Source organism: Passer domesticus, chromosome 9 (genome assembly GCF_036417665.1).
Source record: "Passer domesticus isolate bPasDom1 chromosome 9, bPasDom1.hap1, whole genome shotgun sequence".
Taxonomy (NCBI): Eukaryota; Metazoa; Chordata; class Aves; order Passeriformes; family Passeridae; genus Passer; species Passer domesticus.
Genome location: NC_087482.1, coordinates 12221089 through 12240204, shown reverse-complemented (window position 1 = coordinate 12240204; position 19116 = coordinate 12221089). Strand labels below are relative to the sequence as shown.

Below are 19116 nucleotides of genomic sequence, written 5' to 3'. Positions count from 1 at the left end.
ATGCCACCCCACAACTATATCTCAATATTTAAAGAAAAAAAAACCTCCATGGCCGATTAGCTTCCAGTAAACCAAACCCTTTAAAATCATTGCTGCTCAGCATCACAAGCGCAGCACTAAACCCAGCTGCCCAAACACCTCTACTTCAAAAGTTGTGCAAATTACCAACAAAATAATCACCCCCCACTCGTGTGAGCCGATCCCCAGCACCAGCAGCTCTCCAAATTTCCACTGATCCCCTAGAAATGCAGGCAGGTGCAGGGAGTTGCTGTCCCTGCTGGCCCTGAAGCTGTGGGGCTGTGGGGCCGCGGCTCCTGGCGCCGGTCGTGTCGCAGTCTCTAATCTCTGCTGTTGCATGTCCTGGGCAGGCAAGCGTGGGCGACGCAGCAGTGCAGGATCGCTAGACAGCAATATGGAAGTAAGTAGGAAGTTCCTGATGTCTAGCTGGATGTGATGATGTGCATTTCAAACCTTTCTTTTATATACATACATATTTTTTTGCTCTTTTTTCTTCTAACATATATATATATACACATATATATAACCTGCCTGCCACGAGTAAAATGCATGCCTAGGCTATTCACTCTGTATTCTTCCAGCTTACAAAGCACTGACAGCTTGTTTTAGAGCAATGCCATTTTTGGTTTGAGCTAACCTTGTTCCCTTTGTTCCTGCCAGCATGGTGAAATGGATATGATGTGTCCTTTTGCCACCATTTCAGTCTGGTCCCAGCTTAAAAGCCCACCTTGCTCTTTGTTACCGAGTACACTGTTCTTGCTGTTTGATATTTAGCTACAACTATTGACTGTCATGCTCAACCATCCCCATTGCTTATTTTCGAGTTCAATTGCTAAATGTATGCAGTCATGACACCATGGAATTGCACAGATAGGGCATGGGAGGACAAAAAAAATTATTCAGATAGGTGAATTCAATGTGGATTTCATGAGATTTCATTCATCTTCAAACCATTTATATATACTGTTCATGTCTCTGAATTCAGCTTGCAGATTTTTTCTTTTTTTTTTCTTTTTTCTTTTTTCTTTTTTTTTTTTTTTTTGTGTTTGCTTTAGGTAGATTACAGTTTAAATCTAGCATACTTTGCCTAACTACTCTTGTGTCCCATAACTCTTTAAAAATACAAACCCTCAACTTCAGCAACTAAATTCCAGGCTAAATAATAGAGAATGTTGGACCATAGGTCAGAAAAATATAAGCACATAGAAATGTTAGTGGCAAAAATGGTATGGTTCCATTTAACACAAAATGCAGAGGTAGGCCTGAGAAGCAGCACTGTCATATATAGTAGTGGAAAACTGCTATAAATAAATATTTAAATACCATTTTAAAATCTGAGCTGTAACTGTGATATTTGCTGCTGTATGTTTAACTATTTAGGTTGCATTTAATCTAGCGCGCTTTTTTTGTGGTAAAAAAGCAAGTATGGTATTTTTTGCAGTATTTTAAAATGTATTTTTCCTTTAAAAACACACTTGTAGGTCTTATATCATGTTACATTTCCGTGACATTTTTTTTTTTAATTTGAAGTCATATCACTTTATGTCAAAATATTGAGAGAAAATCACCCAATGCTTAACATCCTCTAAGAAGGGCATGAGTACCCCACTGGCCACTTAGGGAAGGTGGAGATAAAATTTCCCCTAGAGCTCTCTAACATAATCCACCCATGTTAACCCTAAAGGAGGAGTTTGTGGGTCAGTGTGAACTTTTTCTTTTCTTTTTTTTTTTTAATTTTTTTTTCCCTTTCCGAACATTTCAAGATATTTTTTTTTTAATTTTTATTTTCTATTAATTTCTTTTTAGGGGTCCATCATTAGCAGTCCTCACATGCGCCGAAGAGCTACATCAACCCGAGAGTGTCCATCTCGCCCTCACCAGACTATGCCCAACTCCTCCTCACTCCTAGGGTCCCTGTTCGGTAGCAAGAGGGGCAAGCCCCCCTCGCAGAGCCACGCGGCCGCGCAGACCCCGCACCACGCGGAGGGCGCGGCCGCCGCGCCGCACCCGCACCACGCGCAGTTCTGCCACCAGAACCCGCCGCCCTACCACCACCACCACCACTACCACCCGCCCCCGCACCCGCACCCGCACCCGCACCAGTACCACCAGCACGGGCACGGCCACGGGCACGGCCCCTACCTGCCGCACGCCCCGCACCACGGCCCGCACCACGGCCCGCACCACCACGGGCCGCCCCCGCCGCCCGCCGCCGCCAGCACCAAGCCCAAACACAGCGGCATCAGCACCATAGTCTAGGCCTAAAGACCCTCCTCGTGACTCTAGTTCCAAACCCAGCTGCAAAGGCACTTAGAGGAAGCAACAAAATCACACCGTCAGTTTTTACCCAGGCCGTTTAATGAGCTTAAAGGCTTGCTGTTACTAAATAAAATAATTCCAGTTAGCCCAGGCCATACTGGTTTTACTTATCTACTGGATAGATGTTCACCACCATCTGGTTAGTTCTTATTTCCAAACTTGCCTTGACAACGTGCTGCTTGCTGAATCTGAGGAAAGCTACCTTTTACACCAAACCCCTGGACAATTTTACACACATAATGAAAAGCTAGCCTATGAAAAAAAAACAGGGAAAAAAGTCAGACAGAACCAAGTGTTGCATTCTTGCTCTTTTACTCTCAATGGGCAAAAAAAATAAGTAGACCTGATATGGTTGATGAAAGTACGTAAGTAAACTTTATATAATATAAATATATACATATAAATATATATATATATATATATATATATATATACTGTATAGTTAACATTTGTGCTTGGAAAGAAATTTTTTCAGTCCACAAAACTAGCAATATAGACTTTACAAGGAATTCCACTTACTTGATAGGACAGTATAATAGATGAATAGCATATGAAAGTAGACCAAAACCATTAAATGTTAGAAACCAATTTCAAACATTTCAGTATTTTCATCACAAGTCCCCTGGACTTGTTAAGATTTCTAAGCAATCATTACTAAATGTGCCAAGTAACATAGCATTTAAATGTTATAGTCCAATACTGCTTTGTATAAATCCTTATTTTATTCACACGATGATATCATACGTAATCAGTATTAGAGCTGCTCTGCTATTTCAGGTAAGCAAACTCGTTAAGATGCAGTAATTATTCCGTAGCAATGGAGGGTGCCCACCTACCAGGGGGCACCTCCGAGCATTGGTCACACAAGTTCTTAGACACTTTAAAGGCTGTGATAACTGTGAATTTACATGATCTACATTTCTTTTGTAAGCATATGGATTGAACGAGCACATGGGAAGAGTTCCGCCAGGTGCATGTAAACACTGCAAAAACATTCATCTCAAACATGAAAATGGCAAACCTCCATCCTTCTCAGCTACTTTGGTTCCTGTTTACCATAATTGCTCATTTTTACCCCCAGCGAAGCTGAATTCTAGTCCAGAGTGTTTCCAGTGGAAGTGCTCTAAAACTTGAAGGTTTGTTTTAGAATTTAGTATAGGGTTTTTATATATATATATATATATATATATATTTAAAAAAAATTCAAAATCTGTAATTCCATGTAGCCATGTGCTAGCAATGAAGTGGCTTTACCATTTTTACTCATCACATTTGTTAGTTTGAAACACCCAGCACTCAGCAGGCTGAGTTTATGCTCAAACCTTCACTTCCATAGTCCAGTTAGTTGCAAGACATCACATAAAAATAGGCTGTGCTGTTGTTGCTTATGTGTTGTAACCAAACAATTTGCAAATTTCTCTACAATTTGTATCCCGAAATCCTGTACAAAGTTATCCATGGCACCTACTTTGTAGTTTCAGCACTTTGAGCCACTGCAAGGACTTAACACCTAAACAGTAGAGACAAAGGAATCACAACTGCAAAACTGTACCAGCCTAAAAGCAAACCTTGAAGAGGATGAGCAAAAAGTTCCAGTGAGAGATGGGTAAAAGTAATCACAGCTCCAACCAGTCGGGTTTCTGTGTAACAGAAAACAAACAGTAATAAAAGCGTCCCAAATCGGGAGGACATGGGAGCAACAGAGTGACTTGTCCTGTTGGCTTGCTCATGGCATCTCTAGCGTGGGGAGGATGGGAGAGGTTCAGTCATTTTTTCCCTTTCATACCATGGATACCACAATACCAGCAGAACTGCAAACTGAGCACTTTGTTCACCTCCACAGAGAGCAAATACAGCAATCTAGAGTTTAGCCTTTTGTTTCCAGCAGTTCACGTTTGTTTCACACATGTGCAATATGTTTTCCCCTTCTGCTCCTTCTCCTCAGAATGATCTCCATGAAAAGAAAACAAGTGATTATTATTATTTTTCTGTGTCACTCATTCTATTCTAAATTCTGCGGCTTACCTTAAGAGGGCTCACCTGGGTCCCCTGAGGCTCTGTTCCTTGCAGTTTAAAAAATATATACTGTTCTTATAAGGGAAAGTAGAACTGTCTGCATGTCATCTAATGTTATTAGTGTGAGGCTACACTCTACATATTGTATAATTGCAAAATATATCAGTGTTACTGTTGATATTAGTTGAAGTAAAGTGATAACATGTTTCAATATGTAGACTTTTCTTCATACATCTGTACCAATAGTAGAGTCTAACTGTAATTTATAGGTTGTTCCAGAAAAGATGAAGAACCATTTAGGTGCAAACATCTCTGAGAAACTGCATCTTTTAATTAAAACAGAGGTAAGAAAGCTCCTCTTCACTGGGTGATGGAGTCTGTACTTGTTTCAGATGCAGAGGCATAATGGAAGTAAAATTCTGTAGATGGAATAAAGGCAGAATATGCAGTAGCAGTGGAGAGGAAAATCTGACTCACTGTGTTGATTAACGCTGAAGGTGTTAAATCTCCCAGATCTGCATTTGCTTTGTGTTTAAAAAACCCTTTCATTCATTTAAATTAGAGTTACATATATTCTGTGCTTAAACAGTGAGCCACAGTTTAATGCCTGCCCACTGATTTTCCATGTGCAGTCAATGTATTTGTGAACCAAAGTGTTGAGGAGATGTCACAAACGTGCATGCACAGAAACATTTCCACATGGTTCCATGGACACTGGGGAGGAGTGCAGCGGCTACGACTGGCCTCTGGGTCCCCGGCTGCTGTGGGCAGTGCCGCCGGCAGTACCGAAGCGGGAAGGGCACTCTCCCGCGGAAAGATTTCCTGGGGAGAGGGCTTAAGGCGAAAAGCCTTTAGGAGAGCGAGAATTCCCGGAGCTGTCTGCAGTGTAGTCAGTCTGCGTCTCGCAGGAGAAAGACAGGACCGCGCGGACAGGGAAAAGGGAGATTTTTATTGAAGGAGCGTCGGGCGCGGACAAAAAAGCTTGCTCGGCAAGGTCTTATAACTAGAACACAGCGACCAATCTAAAATTTTGAGAGGAGGGAATAACGCATAACAAACAGCTCAGATGTCCAGTGTAAATAAATTAGGGGTTGAATCCTGACCTCTAAACCAATCATTCAATGTCCAGGCCAGAATGTTCTGGATGAGTGGGCAAGGACCCTGAATAACAGACAGGCAGTTAGGGAGGAATTTAGGAAAGATAAAGTGTAGCTGACGGGACAATTCAGAAGAGGGAGAGAGAGAAAGCCCGGGCAGAACCATAAACAGAATGGGGGGTACAGGAATAAACCAACTTAAAACTAATGCACCCCTACATTTCCCCCTTCTTTGTTTAAAAAGAAAAAGGAGGAGTGGGGTAACTTAAACACCATCTTCTGAGGACTCATCTGACCCAGGGTGGTCTTTTAACTGCTCGTCTTCTTCGGCACCTTCTTCTTGACTTTCGTCCATAATCTGTTCTTCGACTACCACCCGATTCACTTCTAAAGCAGACATCGATTTAACTATAAGCCTTCTAAGAATTCTCCAAACGACAGAAATTGCAATTGAAATGACTAGTAAAATGAAAAGGACTAAAACAACAGTTTTCAAAATAGAGACTACCCAGCCCGAGAGACCCCATCCCGTAAAGATGTCTCCCAACCAGTCTGATGTTTTCTCCTTAATGTCGCTGATCATTCCCTTCATTTGGTCAATAGATCTTCTGGCGTCCCCGGCTTTGGATGATAAATTGAGGCAGCAGAGCCCTTCGAACTCCTCACACCGGTGATCCTGAAGCAGCAATAGGAAGTCTATTGCTGCCCGGTTTTGGAGAGTCGCCTGCCTTGTTATTTCCTCGTCTGCTAGGAGGTTGCTTAGAGCGGCTGAGGTAAAATTGGCCTGTCTGGCTACCCAACACTCTAGGTGAGCTAATTCACCTAGAGACTTTGCAATAGACACCCATGGGAGAAACACTGTCCATGCGACACCTTCTGGCTTTGACCAATGAACAATTTTGGAGTCGCACTGTTCATCTAAATCTTTAAGGTCTCTTGCTACGCGGACCGAATTGTGTGCGACAATTTTCTCCTTCCAATCTTTAATTTGGGAATTGTTGGGAGCAAACAGCGTCAGCCGTCCAAATGTACACGGGCCTCCTAGAAGGCGAGGGGGGATACCTGCCCATGCTCGGTTTCCGCAAATGAAAAATACGCCGTTAGGGAGGGATCTGGGTTTATCGTCAAATGAGATGGGGGTGGTAATATGAGAGGTGACAGAACACCAATTCCCTGCCGCGTAGTTTTGATTCTGTTCTATAATTGGTGTAAAAGATTTTTCGTAGCGGTCGCGGGAAGGGAAAAATTGAACACACAAATTTGCTGACGCGGAGCCGAGCAATTTAAATTCGGTGGGGTCAGATTTAGATATATTCAATTTGGACATTAGCCTCCTCCAGATTGGATTGGGATTGGGACTAGAGGGACTGAAAACTTTATTTTGGGAAAGGGGTTCAAGGAAGGAGTAAAGGGGCTCGGGAAACTCTTTTGGAGGAAGCGGGATCCCCACAAGGCAGGTCGACAAGGGGTCTGCTGCCGAGGTGGCGGAGAGGCACAAATGATCTCTGCCGAGGGCGCCAGCGAGCATCTTCCAAATGTTTTGCTTGGGTTGAGGGACAATCCATGAGCTCGCGATGGCAAAAAAGTTCCAGAAAATGATCAGCTCGATGTGGGTTATGGGGATGGACATTCTCGGGCTTTCTGAAAAGAACAAGACAAAAAGTCATACAGGTAAAACATTAGGAATGGTTCTGCTCCGGGAGGTCTAAACCTCCTTCAGAAGGCCTCTTTTTTCTCCTCCAGCAGGCCTCTTCGACCTGTGCCACTTTCTTAGTTGGAACTTTACTGGAGGCGGTGTATGGCTTGACCCATTTTGAAGGGACCCATTTTGGACCCGAGGGAGTGGAAACGCAGGCGTATCCCCTCCCCCAGGTGACAAGGTCAAAAGGTCCCTCCGTCCTCCAGGTCTCGGGGTCCTTTACGAGAACTGGAGGCTTCTCTTTCGGCTGCAGTTGTTGGTGTTGCCTAAAGTGCCGAATAATGGGTGGATTTAGATTTTCGAAAGAGCAGTTTAAAAAATTGATTGTAAAAAGGGCCCTGGCAAGGCGGACCTGGGGGGACTCCATCTTCATTGCCTCACGTTGTTGTTGGAGGACCCTTTTGAGGCTCTGATGGGTCCGCTCCACTACAGCTTGACCTGTTGGGGAATAGGGGATGCCGGTCTTATGTTCTATTCCCCATTGTTGCAGGAAGTTGCGCAGTTCCCTGGATTTGTATGCTGGGCCGTTGTCAGTTTTTAATACTTTTGGAACGCCCAGCGTGGAGAAGGCTAGAAGTAGGTGTTTCTTGGTGTCATTTGCCTTCTCCCCTGTGTGGGCGGAGGCAAAAACCGCGCCGGAAAAGGTATCTACTGACACGTGAACGAACTTCAGTTTTCCAAACTCAGAGACGTGTGTAACATCGGACTGCCACACCTCGCAACTCGCCAATCCTCGAGGGTTAGCCCCCGTGTTAACAGTTGGGAGCTGGAAGGACTGACAGTGGGGGCATGTGGCCACAATGGCCTTGGCCTGGTCACGGCTAAGTTGGAACTGCCTGACCAGACCCAGCGCATTCTGATGGTAGAGCTGGTGGCTGATCTTAGCCTGGCGGAACACGTCTGGGAGCGGGGCCACCTGCACAGGGGCAGCGAGGGCGTCCGCCCTCCTGTTCCCCTCGGCAACGAACCCTGGCAGGTTAGTGTGGGACCGCACATGCATCACATAAAACGGATGTTCTCGGTGAGAGACTAATCTTACTAATTTGGTGAGCAACTGATAGAGGGCTATGTTGGACACCTCCTGCAGAATCGCTTGTTCTGAACGGGCAACTACTCCTGCTACATAAGCGGAATCAGTGACTAGATTGAATGGTCCAGGGAACTTCTCGAAAGCTCTGACAACAGCATCTAACTCAGCTACTTGAGGTGATCCTTCCACCTCTTTGATGTCAGCTTCCCACTGCTGAGTCTGCGGATCCCTCCAAGTCAAGACTGACTTGTGGGATGCGCCGGATGCATCAGTGAAAACAGTCAGAGCCTTCAAAGGAGTCCTACTCTGAACCTGCTGAAGAGATAATTTAAACTGGACTTCCGAATTAAAAATTTTGTGAGCCGGCCGACGAATAGAAATCTGACCAGTGTAGCTGTCCAAAGCGAACTGCAGGGCCTCATTCTCTTGGAGAAGGTGTTCCAACATAGCTTTTGTAAAGTGGGCCGAATCTAATTTGAGTGGTATGTGAATACATGTGAAATCCACACCTGCCAACTCCCTGATCCGAAGGCGAGCCTTACGGATCAGTTCCGCCACCAGCTCCTGTGGCTTCGTCATTCTTTTGGACCTTTGGTGACTAAGGAACCCCCACTCTATAATCAAGAGAGGGTCCCTAGCCCCTTGGTCTTTTTTGGTGTTCTTGATGTCCTCCCACTGGAAGATCATTCCATGGAGGTGTGGCAATTTCCCAAGAATAATGAATTTGAAGGGCAGACCCGGCTGGTAACTATGGGCTTGCCTCTCCGAGATGGACTTTTGGATCTTTTCCAACGCAGCTCGCGCCTCTTGGGTGAGCGACCTAGGAGAACTAAGCTCCTCTCCCCCTTTCAATAAATTGAAAAGGGGGGCCAGGTCTTCGGTGGGAATGCCTAGCCAAGGCCTCACCCAATTCAGAGACCCACACAGCTGCTGGGCATCAGCAAGCGTTCGAATGGAATTTCGAATTGTAATTTTTTGTGGTGTGATAGTTGTTTTGCTAATTGTAAGACCTAAATATTTCCAGGGTGGCATTCTTTGAATTTTGTCCTGCTGCAACTCGAACCCTGCAGCAACCAATGCATTGATTGTTAGGTCAAGACTGTGAGCAAGTTCGTCATCAGTTGGAGCACATACGAGAATGTCATCCATGTAATGGAAAATTGTAGCGTTGGTTGCCTTTGCCCTGACTGATGAGAGCAAGGAAGAGACATACCACTGGCAAATTACTGGACTGTTTTTCATGCCTTGGGGCAAAACTGTCCAGTGGTAGCGCCTCCTAGGGGCCTCTCGGTTAATGGTAGGAACTGAGAAAGCAAAACGCGGCGCATCGTCCGGGTGTAGGGGAATTTGGAAAAAGCAGTCTTTGATGTCAATTACGGCTAAATTCCAATTTTGGGGGAGCATTGTTGGGGAGGGCATCCCTGGTTGGAGGGGACCCATGTCTTCAATGACGTTGTTAATTTGTCTAAGGTCGTGAAGGAGCCGCCACTTCTCTTTATTAGGTTTCTTTATGACAAACACTGGGGAGTTCCACGGAGACGTGGTCTCCACCAGGTAACCTCGCTGCAGCTGTTCCTCCACGAGCTTCTCGAGCGCCTTTAATTTCTGTTTAGAAAGCGGCCACTGTTCTACCCAGACAGGTGTGTCAGTCAGCCAATTCAGTTTCTGGGTAGGGCGCTCCTCAGTGACCGCTGCCCCAAAAACCTGGGGAGCCGCTGGTAAGTCAATACGGGCTCCCCACTGGGCGAGCAGGTCCCTCCCCCACAGGGGCTCCGTGTAATCTAAAACAAATGGACGTACAGATGCTAATTGTCCATCCGGCCCCATAATTTGCACAATGCTCTTAGATTGTTTCGCCAATTGGATCCCTCCTACACCTCGGATCCGCTCTGCTGCGTCATGCAACTCCCAATGCGACGGCCAATCCCGTGAGGGAATGACCGTGACATCTGCTCCAGTGTCCAGAAGCCCGTGAACGAACTTCTGGTCCCCACCTTTCTGTAGGCTGCAGGTGATTCTTGGTTTTTCTTTGCCTAGGGTCTGAGCCCAAGCCACCGATGGGAGGTGTGAGGATGTGGATGTTTTGGGTGGCTTGGAGTCCCAGAGCTCCTCAGGGATAGGAATGGCTTGTGCCACAATTTGACCCCGAGGCAGAAAGGTGGGAGGGCTGGCACAATACATGGCTATTTCGAATCTCTTCGGGTCTGATGATATGAGACCCGGGATGATGTGAATGTCTTGTGGTGCAGATTTAGAATCTCCAACCGTGACGAACCCACCCTTGGTCCGATGCCAGGTACCTGGGCACTCCGGACTGACGGAGACGAGTTGGATATTTGAGTCAATAAGATGGAGCGGCTCCGTCAACTGCAACCGAAAGGGGGTCGTCCTGGAGGTGGTTGTTAGGACTGGCCGAGGTACCGCCTGAAAAAGATTAGAAATAGGTTCGTGAGAAGTTAAGTCTGGTAAAGTCTTAGAGTCTGTGGCAACCGGCAGGTCCTGCTGGAGGTCCCCCTCCCTTCCCTTTTCCCCGCGTGGTGGAATGGTGACACCTGCTCTATTTTTATCGTGGCGCGGGGAGGAGGCGCGCTTGCAATTTAGTTTTTTGGTTGGTGTTGTGGGGTCCCCTGAGGCCGATGTTTCTTTTTAAATTCGTAAAACTCCCGCCTCAGGGGACAGTCTGGCATCCAATGCCCGGATTGGTTGCACAGGTGACACGGTGCATCCGTCCGGGGTTGCAGCTTTGGTGTGTTGGGCTGTCGGGACGGGGCAGCAGCAGCAGCTGTGGTGACTTCCTCCAGGTCGGTGGCAGCTACCTTTCGAGCTGGAGCCCTGGGTTGCAGGTCGGGTTCCCCCGCGATGATAGCGAGTTTGCGGTCACAGACGTCTAGCATCTGATCCAGCGTGGGGGGAGGATCTAGCGGCAAGCTGAGGATAGCGGCCTTGCAAGCTGGATTTGCATTCGTCGCTGCCACCTCAGTGAGGATTCCCCTCTTAATCGACTCATCATGGACCTGCGTCTCGATCGCCCTGCGGAGGCGCTCAACAAAGCTTAAAAAGGGCTCGTTAGATTCTTGAATGATTTTCATATATGATGTTAAGGGGGCAACAAGAGACCGTAAGGTGAAGAAAGCCCGCTCGGCTGCTTTGGCTCCCTCTTTTAAAGCCTCCACTGGAACATACCACGCTTGAGCCTGCCCATCCTGCCATGCCCCTGTCCCACACAAGTGGTCGGTTGTTAACACACCCCCCTGCAGATCTGTGGCTGTCACTTGGTTCTCCCGCAGCGAGGGCAAGATTTTACCAATTTCTCTCTGCCAATGTTTTTCCCAAACCAGGAATTCTGTGGGGTTCAAAAGACAGGAGAACAGCCGCCTTAAATCTGCAGGGGTGACCACGGTGTCAGAGAGTGTGGCTCTCAGAATTCCCCGGAAGTATTCACTCTCCCGGGAGAAGTCTTTTTGGGCTTTGCACAGCTCCTTTATCGAGTGATGTGGGAACGGGCTCCACTGGGGCTGGTTCCCCCCCCCCATCCCGGGCTGGTAAGTGACCGGTGCCGCCGAGAGGACTGGCGGCTCTGGAATATGGCCTTCAGCCCCCCCCGCCGCGGCTCCGGACGGAGCGTGGGAACCGGAGCTGAGAGGGGAAGAAGGAGGGGGAGAGATAAGAATGGGGGCGGAGACGGCTGACGACTTTGTCCCCGCCTGGGAGACGTGGTATGGGGGAGGAGCCGACGCTGGAGTGGAAGTGCCGCGGGGCGTGGAATCGGGAGGAGGGAGGGGAGGGGCGGAGGGAGGTGGAGCGGGAGGGGAAACCGGAGAAGGGAAAGAGTCGTCCTGTAAAAGTGGGGCAGATGGCGGGGAAGGAGGAGGAGGGGGGGGGGAATATTCAGGTTTCCGCGCTCGGGGGCAGCGGGGGAAGGAACAGAACAGAGGGAACAAGGTGAGCTGGGAACAAAACGCACGTCAGACGGCTTTCTGCTCAGTTTCCTCTGGGACTTCAGAACTTTCCTAATTTGGGAAGCCCAGAAAGCAGTCCGCGAAAGCGAAGAGCTCCCCGATTTAGCCAATTCTCCTAATTTAGTGCAAACTTGTCCCCAAAAACGCCAATCGTGAATTTGTTCAGGGGAAACTTCTGGAAACTGAGCAGACAGCCAAATGATTAGTTGTTTAATTTCCTTTTTTTCGAATTTTTCAAAACCCCCCTGAGAAAGGATAGCAGAAACAAAGTTAAAGTGTCTTTTTTGAGCTTTGGTAAAACGAGCACCCATAATGAGATGGTAAAAAGCTCAAACCACCAACCCTGGAAAAACGTGAGAGAAAGGACCTTTACAGTAACCCCCCACCGCCGGGCAGTGCCGGCAAAAGTTACGAGAAAGCCGTACGAAAACGGCGTAAGTTAAGAAAGTGGGGGGGGGGAGAAAGAAAGGAAGAGAAAACTCACGTTCTAGGGAAGGCGGCTCCTGCGAATGGATCGACTCCGGAGTGCACGGAGCTACCGACCCAGTCCCCGGTGGAGCGATACCCATGAAAATGGGTCCGCTATCCCACGGGGTAGGTTAACGTCTCATGAGAAACTTTCCGGTGTTTCAACGAGCCGAGCCCGCTGGCTCCGGGATTTCTCTGTCGTAGGGTCCGCGGTGGTGTCGGATAGCCCCACGTTTGAGCGCCAACCTGCAGCGGCTACGACTGGCCTCTGGGTCCCCGGCTGCTGTGGGCAGTGCCGCCGGCAGTACCGAAGCGGGAAGGGCACTCTCCCGCGGAAAGATTTCCTGGGGAGAGGGCTTAAGGCGAAAAGCCTTTAGGAGAGCGAGAATTCCCGGAGCTGTCTGCAGTGTAGTCAGTCTGCGTCTCGCAGGAGAAAGACAGGACCGCGCGGACAGGGAAAAGGGAGATTTTTATTGAAGGAGCGTCGGGCGCGGACAAAAAAAGCTTGCTCGGCAAGGTCTTATAACTAGAACACAGCGACCAATCTAAAATTTTGAGAGGAGGGAATAACGCATAACAAACAGCTCAGATGTCCAGTGTAAATAAATTAGGGGTTGAATCCTGACCTCTAAACCAATCATTCAATGTCCAGGCCAGAATGTTCTGGATGAGTGGGCAAGGACCCTGAATAACAGACAGGCAGTTAGGGAGGAATTTAGGAAAGATAAAGTGTAGCTGACGGGACAATTCAGAAGAGGGAGAGAGAGAAAGCCCGGGCAGAACCATAAACAGAATGGGGGGTACAGGAATAAACCAACTTAAAACTAATGCACCCCTACAGAGGAGAATGTGCCTGCCCTGGGCCTGCAGGGAGTGTGAAATCACAGATCACTTGGAGGCTGGTTAGAAACCAAAACTGGTAACCTGAGAGCACGGGATTTGGAAACTCTGTTCTTGCTCTTTCAAGCCAAGGAGGAGAAACAGTGGACTTTACTTTTTTTTTTTTCCTAGTTTTGTTCTGTTTTGTTTCTTAGACTATGTGTTTCTATGTACTCCAACCAAACAAAAGTGTCTTGGTGTCAGCACAAGTCTCCAGACCTTTGCTGCTTGTATAGGGTCATAGTAAAACCTCTCTGACTCCATCCTTGATCAACAGTTGCTTAGAGCAGTGTGGGTCGTGCCTAGAATAGGAGAATTCCAGCACTTAACACTGCCTGGGGTTAAGAAAATGAATTAAAATGAATTCTTCAGCCTGCAGACAGGAGTAGAATGGAGAGGGTTTTTTATCAGATACCATTGCCAATTACAAACTGGTACAGAACTGCATAGACTGACCGTGATTCTCTCTTCCCATAAACGATGTGGCAAAGCAGTAATGCTGATTTGGACAAATGAAAGGGAAATGTAAAGAATGAAGGTGTGGCAACAACAAAAAAAATCTTTTCTGGGACAACAATCAAATATATATTTGGGGTTTTTATTTTTTTAAGTTAAGAATGAAATGTACAACAATGTAAAGAAACAAAAAATCAAAGTTCATCCTAATATAATGTGCGCCTTGTATTGCTAAAAAAAAGAGTCTAACATACAGTGTAGAATGATTTTCCCATCATGTACTGCATGCAGCAGAAGCCTCTTGTTTCTTGATAAAATGAGCTGAAAGACAGTCAGCAGATATTTAAACACTGAATCTCTAGATGTTGACTTGCTGTTCCATATGAAGCTGTGTGTTTTCTGCAGTTAAGCATGCATTTTGCTGTTCCCTTGTAAAATACCATCGCACTTCTTGACTGAAAAATGGATTCTCGTGTATATATTTCAAAGAAAAGTGGAACCAATAACAAGATTCAATTTGGAAAAGAGAAAAGGGGGTGGTGGAAATGGGACCAGTAGGGGGAATAGAGAATTATCTAAATTGTACATAGTGTGTAAATTAGCATTACTATAAGTCTGCAGTCACTTTGAGGTTGCCTATCTCCTGCTAGGAACTTAAATCAGCTTTGAGTTGTATTAAACTGTTAGAATTAGGTCTTGAATGCAGACTCTTAAAGACTTCAAAAATCATTATGCTTACAAGAAGCTTCTGTTCTGGGGAGGCTCGAGACCCCTTTTGTAACTCTGGGGAAGAAAGGAGTGCTTTCATTTTAATATGCATTCTGTTTGTAAGTAGTAACAGACCCTATTGATGTAAAACTATAACTGTGATCATGTGGAGAAATCAAATAAATCATTTAAAACTCTTTGTTTCTCATTTAATGCAATCCAAGAGCTTCAACTCTTCATATTTGAAATGAAGGAAATTCCTTCCAATGGTATCCTGGCCCTGCTGAGGCAGTGGGATTTGTGCTGCTCACTTCAGAGGGGCCAGGAACTGAGGATCAGGTGGAGGAGGTGGTGAGTGGAGTCTGTGACCCGTCCTCACTCAGCTTGGTGGGGTAGTGCTGAAATAAATTGAGTTCTAGAGTCACTAAAGAGCAATGAATCCAACAGCCAGATGTGCAGCCAGGGAGAGAGTGACTCCAGCACCCAGATGTGCAGACAGGGAAGCACGGCAGAGGTCCTGGTGGACAATTCCTAAACCCTCGAGCCCCGGAGAGTGCTGGCAGCTTTGAGACCTTCTGTCCCAGGGGCTGTGTGTCCAGCTGACCCCACGCAGCCTCAGGAGCTCCTGTCCAGGGCACTTGTGCCCTGCCTGGGCAGGGCCCCGTTTGTCCTTTCCAGGGTCAAGTCCTGGGCTGCTCCGTGGAACCCCCAGGAGCTGGCAGTGCCTCGTGGCCACGGGCAGGGAGCCCCGGACCCCTCAGCCCAGCACCGAGTAAGTACTGCCCAGTTACTCCTTGTCCTCTGTTTGTGTGTCTCAGTTTCCAGCCCTGAAGGATCCTTTGCCACACGTGACCTTCCCAGTGTTTGAATTGCAGTTACACTTTGACAATCACCTGTGGATATTCCATTGTGCCCTGAACTTGGTGCATTTCCAGCCTTTCCAGGAGATTGTAGTGTGTTCTGGAAAGCCTGGCCAAGCTAATGCTCAGCTGTCAGTTAAACTAAACACTATGTTTGCTTCTGTTTTCTACAAATTTTAGGACATTCTTGAATTATTTTGTGGGAATAGTCAACTATGACCTCTTTCTGGAGGGCTGTAATTTCAGGATGCGCATCTTCACCAATTTTTTTTTTTTGGTAGGTAAGTTCCCACTTACCATCATCCTCTGTGCCACTCTCTGAGCTGTGGGAGCCCTTTGAAGGTGACCAGTGAAACATCCTCTAGTGGAAGTAGAAGAATTTGCAGAGCTGTTCTTCACTGATGCTTCTATTCCTGGTTTAGAAATTAGGATTTGTAGAACTTTAGCAGATTTTGAGAAGACAAGAGGTTTGCACGTGGCAGTGCACTCACAGATTGTGGGAATGAGTCGTCATGCAATAAACAACTTCTCAAGCTCTTCTAAATAGCAACTTTTTAAAAACAGGTTCTTTCCCAAGAATTTTTGCCTTTTTTTTTTTTTGTTGAAATAAAGAAATGCAAGATTAAAAGGACAGAAAAACAAAATAAAGATCTTCAAATGTTTTATCTGTATCTTTCTTCAGATTTTTGTTGACTTAACAATCAATGAATTCTATTTAACTTTGTTTTTTTCCAGTTGGCCTTAATGATTGATTTTGATTCAGAGTTTCATAAAAACAGGTATGGTATTTTAGCATATATTTATTTTAATAGTTGTGTAGTGTTTTATTCATCTCCACCCTGTGTTACAGCTGCATTAAATACACCTTTTCCAAAGGAATCTTTCTGGATTTTTACCCTGCTTAGTGATTTTGGTGCCATATTTTGTTGATGTAAAATTCCTGGAAGGGAACATAGCACAACCAATTTAATAGAAATATCTGAACCACACAAAAAATTCATTTTAGGTGTAGTTTTTTTAAGTAAGCCTTCTTTCTGTTTCCTATTATTTCAAGAATTAAAGACAAATCCTGTATTACTCAGCAAAAGTAAATCAACTTCAGGATGAGGCTGGTCATGAAAGTTAGGAAAATCTTAAATTAATATTTCTGCTGGAAGTACTTCCTCAGCTAAGCAAGACTTAAATGAAAGTTGTGTGTGCATGATGCTGACTTGAAGCCATCACTTCTTCACTTTTTCAAATCTTTAGATTTATCATTTTTGCCATGTGAATAATCACACATTTTTAGGGATAAAATGGAAAAAAAAACAACAACAAAACCTTTATTTAGCATTTTTGCAGTAACTGAGATGTGAAATTAGCAGCATGGTTCACGAGACACAGCAGCTGAAAGCAGCCACAGGAGAGTGCAATCCATCAGCTCTGCTGGGTAACGGCACCACTGGAGCTTTCATTTATTTTTCATCCTTGGACACAGTGCTTTAGACAGGTCTGTGTAATGAGCAAAGCAAAAATAATCTGTCTTTAACAAGATGAGCAGAGGAAATTCATTCCAAGGCAAATGAAATATTAGGAGGGCATGATGGAAATGTCTTTTCTCTGCAGTTTCTCAGCTCTGCCACAGCACAGTGCCTGGTTTCTGATGAGGAGATGGGCCCTGGGTGAGTGTCCAGGGAAGTGGGAGAAGCAGGGACCGTGCAGGAGTTCTGTGACTCAGCAGTGGGATCAGAGTGAACCAAGGCTGGAAATTAGTTCATTTAACCATTGCCAGTCTGACTTTGTAGTGATTTTTTATAGGAGCAGAGCTCAGCTGAGTGTGGGGCCCTGAAGGGAGGTGCCCACCCCCTGAGCATCTTCCCCCTCCACCAGCTCCCCGTGTTCTCTTGGCTGATATTCCTTCACTTGCTGGCTAATATTTCTTTATGCCCATCTCCAACAAGGAAGAACATTTTTATTTAATGATTCATCCTGTATATTGTCCTTGCCATCTTTCTGGTAGTCTCGTGTCTCTGATTCTGCCTCAGCCCTTACACCAGGCTCCAAAAAATGACTCTGCTGTAATTAAAAATAACATCCAAAAAAACCCCAACCAAACCCCAAAAAACCAACCAACCAAACACACCCCTGCAATCAGCAGAGTTTGAGATGCTTCTGTTGTCCTTCAACCCCTGAAATTGGAAGAGCAGCAACATTTTCCAGCCCAGTGACGAATGTGCTGAATATTCCAATTCAGACTTGGAGCATCCCACGTGTTTATAGCCCTGAATTTTCATGGCATTTCAGCAGGTTTTAAAAATGTCCTTGATTATGTGCTAACTCCTCTGCTATGCCAATCTGTACATTTTAAAAATCTTTTGTTTGTGTATTTTGTGCCTAAAGGAGGAGGAAACTTTGTTTCTGCTCTTCCTATTTTTTTTCTACTAGTACAATATGCAGTTTCCTGGGTTGTTGCAATATTCCATTACCCTCCTCACAAATTTCCAGACTGCCAGCATAGCTTCATGCAAAAAAACCCACAAAAAACCCAAACAAACAATAACAACAACAACAACAAAAAACAAACAAAACAAAACAAAAAAAACCCCCCCCCAAAAAAAACAAACAAAAAACCAAAAACAAAAACAAAAAAAAACCCACAAACCCAACCTGTCTATATATTAGTAGTGAACCACAGGGGACATGTCCTCAGCAATTCCTCTGACTGCAGGAATTTGAAATGCCTTTGAAAAAAAGCTGGTGAAAAAGCACTGGCATTTTGGGTCATCTGTTTCTCTTCCCAGATGAGAAAAGGGAGAAACAGATGCCTCATTGAACTAATAAATAAATAATAAATTAAATTAATAATAGAAATATTTAACATAAATATATAAATAAATTATTTAATAGAAATACTTAAATTATTTGATATAAATAATGTAAATAATAGTTTATTAATATTGTACTAATAATTATTAATGAAATGTTCTTGAGTTCATGGAGCTCTTCCCTTGTCTCTGACATTACAGTGCAATGAAGGTTATTTTGGCAAAGAGCTTCTTGACCCATGTCCCTTCTGTATCCATTAATAGTGCCAAGATGTGCTTTAACCAGTTGCTGCAAGGTCTTTTTATAGCCAGCCTTGGCCTCTCACTCATCACTGTCCCCTGGGTGTGACATAAAGGCAGCACTCTCCAGGCTGGCCCACAGCTCCTTGGGTGCAATCCCACAGCAACAGCTTCTTTCCTGCACTGAGCTCAGGTCACCTCCCCTCGCTGAGCCAGAAACTTGATTTCAATACACTCTCCGGAACATTTTCCCTTGCTTGAGAAACTAAATCTTATTTGGCTGTTAAAAAAATTATAGCGTGAAATAAAATATAAAATACTTCAAAACATGAGGCAATTTAGTGCTTCCTTTTAATCTAACATGGCAGAGCTGATGGACAATTTCCCTGCAAGTGCCACCTGACGTTGTGAGAGTCCCTTTGACTAACAGAATGTGTCTTTATTTTTCAGGTGGTTTCTTAGATGGCCACAGTCCAGTCAGTGTGAATGGACAAGAGCCTGGACGAATTTATTGATGTATTTATACAGTGACCATGTTAACATCTGGGTTTCAAACACATCAC

At 45.4% G+C, this 19116-nt stretch overlaps 1 protein-coding gene and 1 long non-coding RNA gene across 2 annotated transcripts; one reads left to right on the top strand and one right to left on the bottom strand.

Moving 5' to 3' along the window:
* The first annotated feature begins 301 nt into the window (after nucleotides 1–301).
* Nucleotides 302–4624, top strand: LOC135307643 (histidine-rich glycoprotein-like). Its single transcript, XM_064432045.1, has 2 exons — nucleotides 302–418; nucleotides 1825–4624. The coding sequence occupies exons 1-2, from the start codon at nucleotides 356–358 to the stop codon at nucleotides 2275–2277; spliced, it is 516 nt and encodes a 171-aa protein (XP_064288115.1). The 5' UTR covers nucleotides 302–355; the 3' UTR covers nucleotides 2278–4624.
* Nucleotides 4625–5283: 659 nt separating this feature from the next.
* LOC135307642 (uncharacterized) lies at nucleotides 5284–13446 on the bottom strand. Its single transcript, XR_010368340.1, has 3 exons — nucleotides 12623–13446; nucleotides 10480–10603; nucleotides 5284–7091 (listed from the first exon to the last, which is right to left on the bottom strand). It is a non-coding gene; the product is annotated as an uncharacterized LOC135307642 (long non-coding RNA).
* Nucleotides 13447–19116: the final 5670 nt, after the last annotated feature.

What these genes read in the sequence shown, in the direction of transcription:
- LOC135307643 (XM_064432045.1), top strand. Translation starts at nt 356, where the DNA reads ATGTCCTGGGCAGGCAAGCGTGGGCGACGCAGCAGTGCAGGATCGCTA. An exon ending in CGCTAGACAGCAATATGGAA is followed by an intron (nt 419 to 1,824) that starts GTAAGTAGGAAG and finishes ATTTCTTTTTAG; the next exon opens with GGGTCCATCATTAGCAGTCC.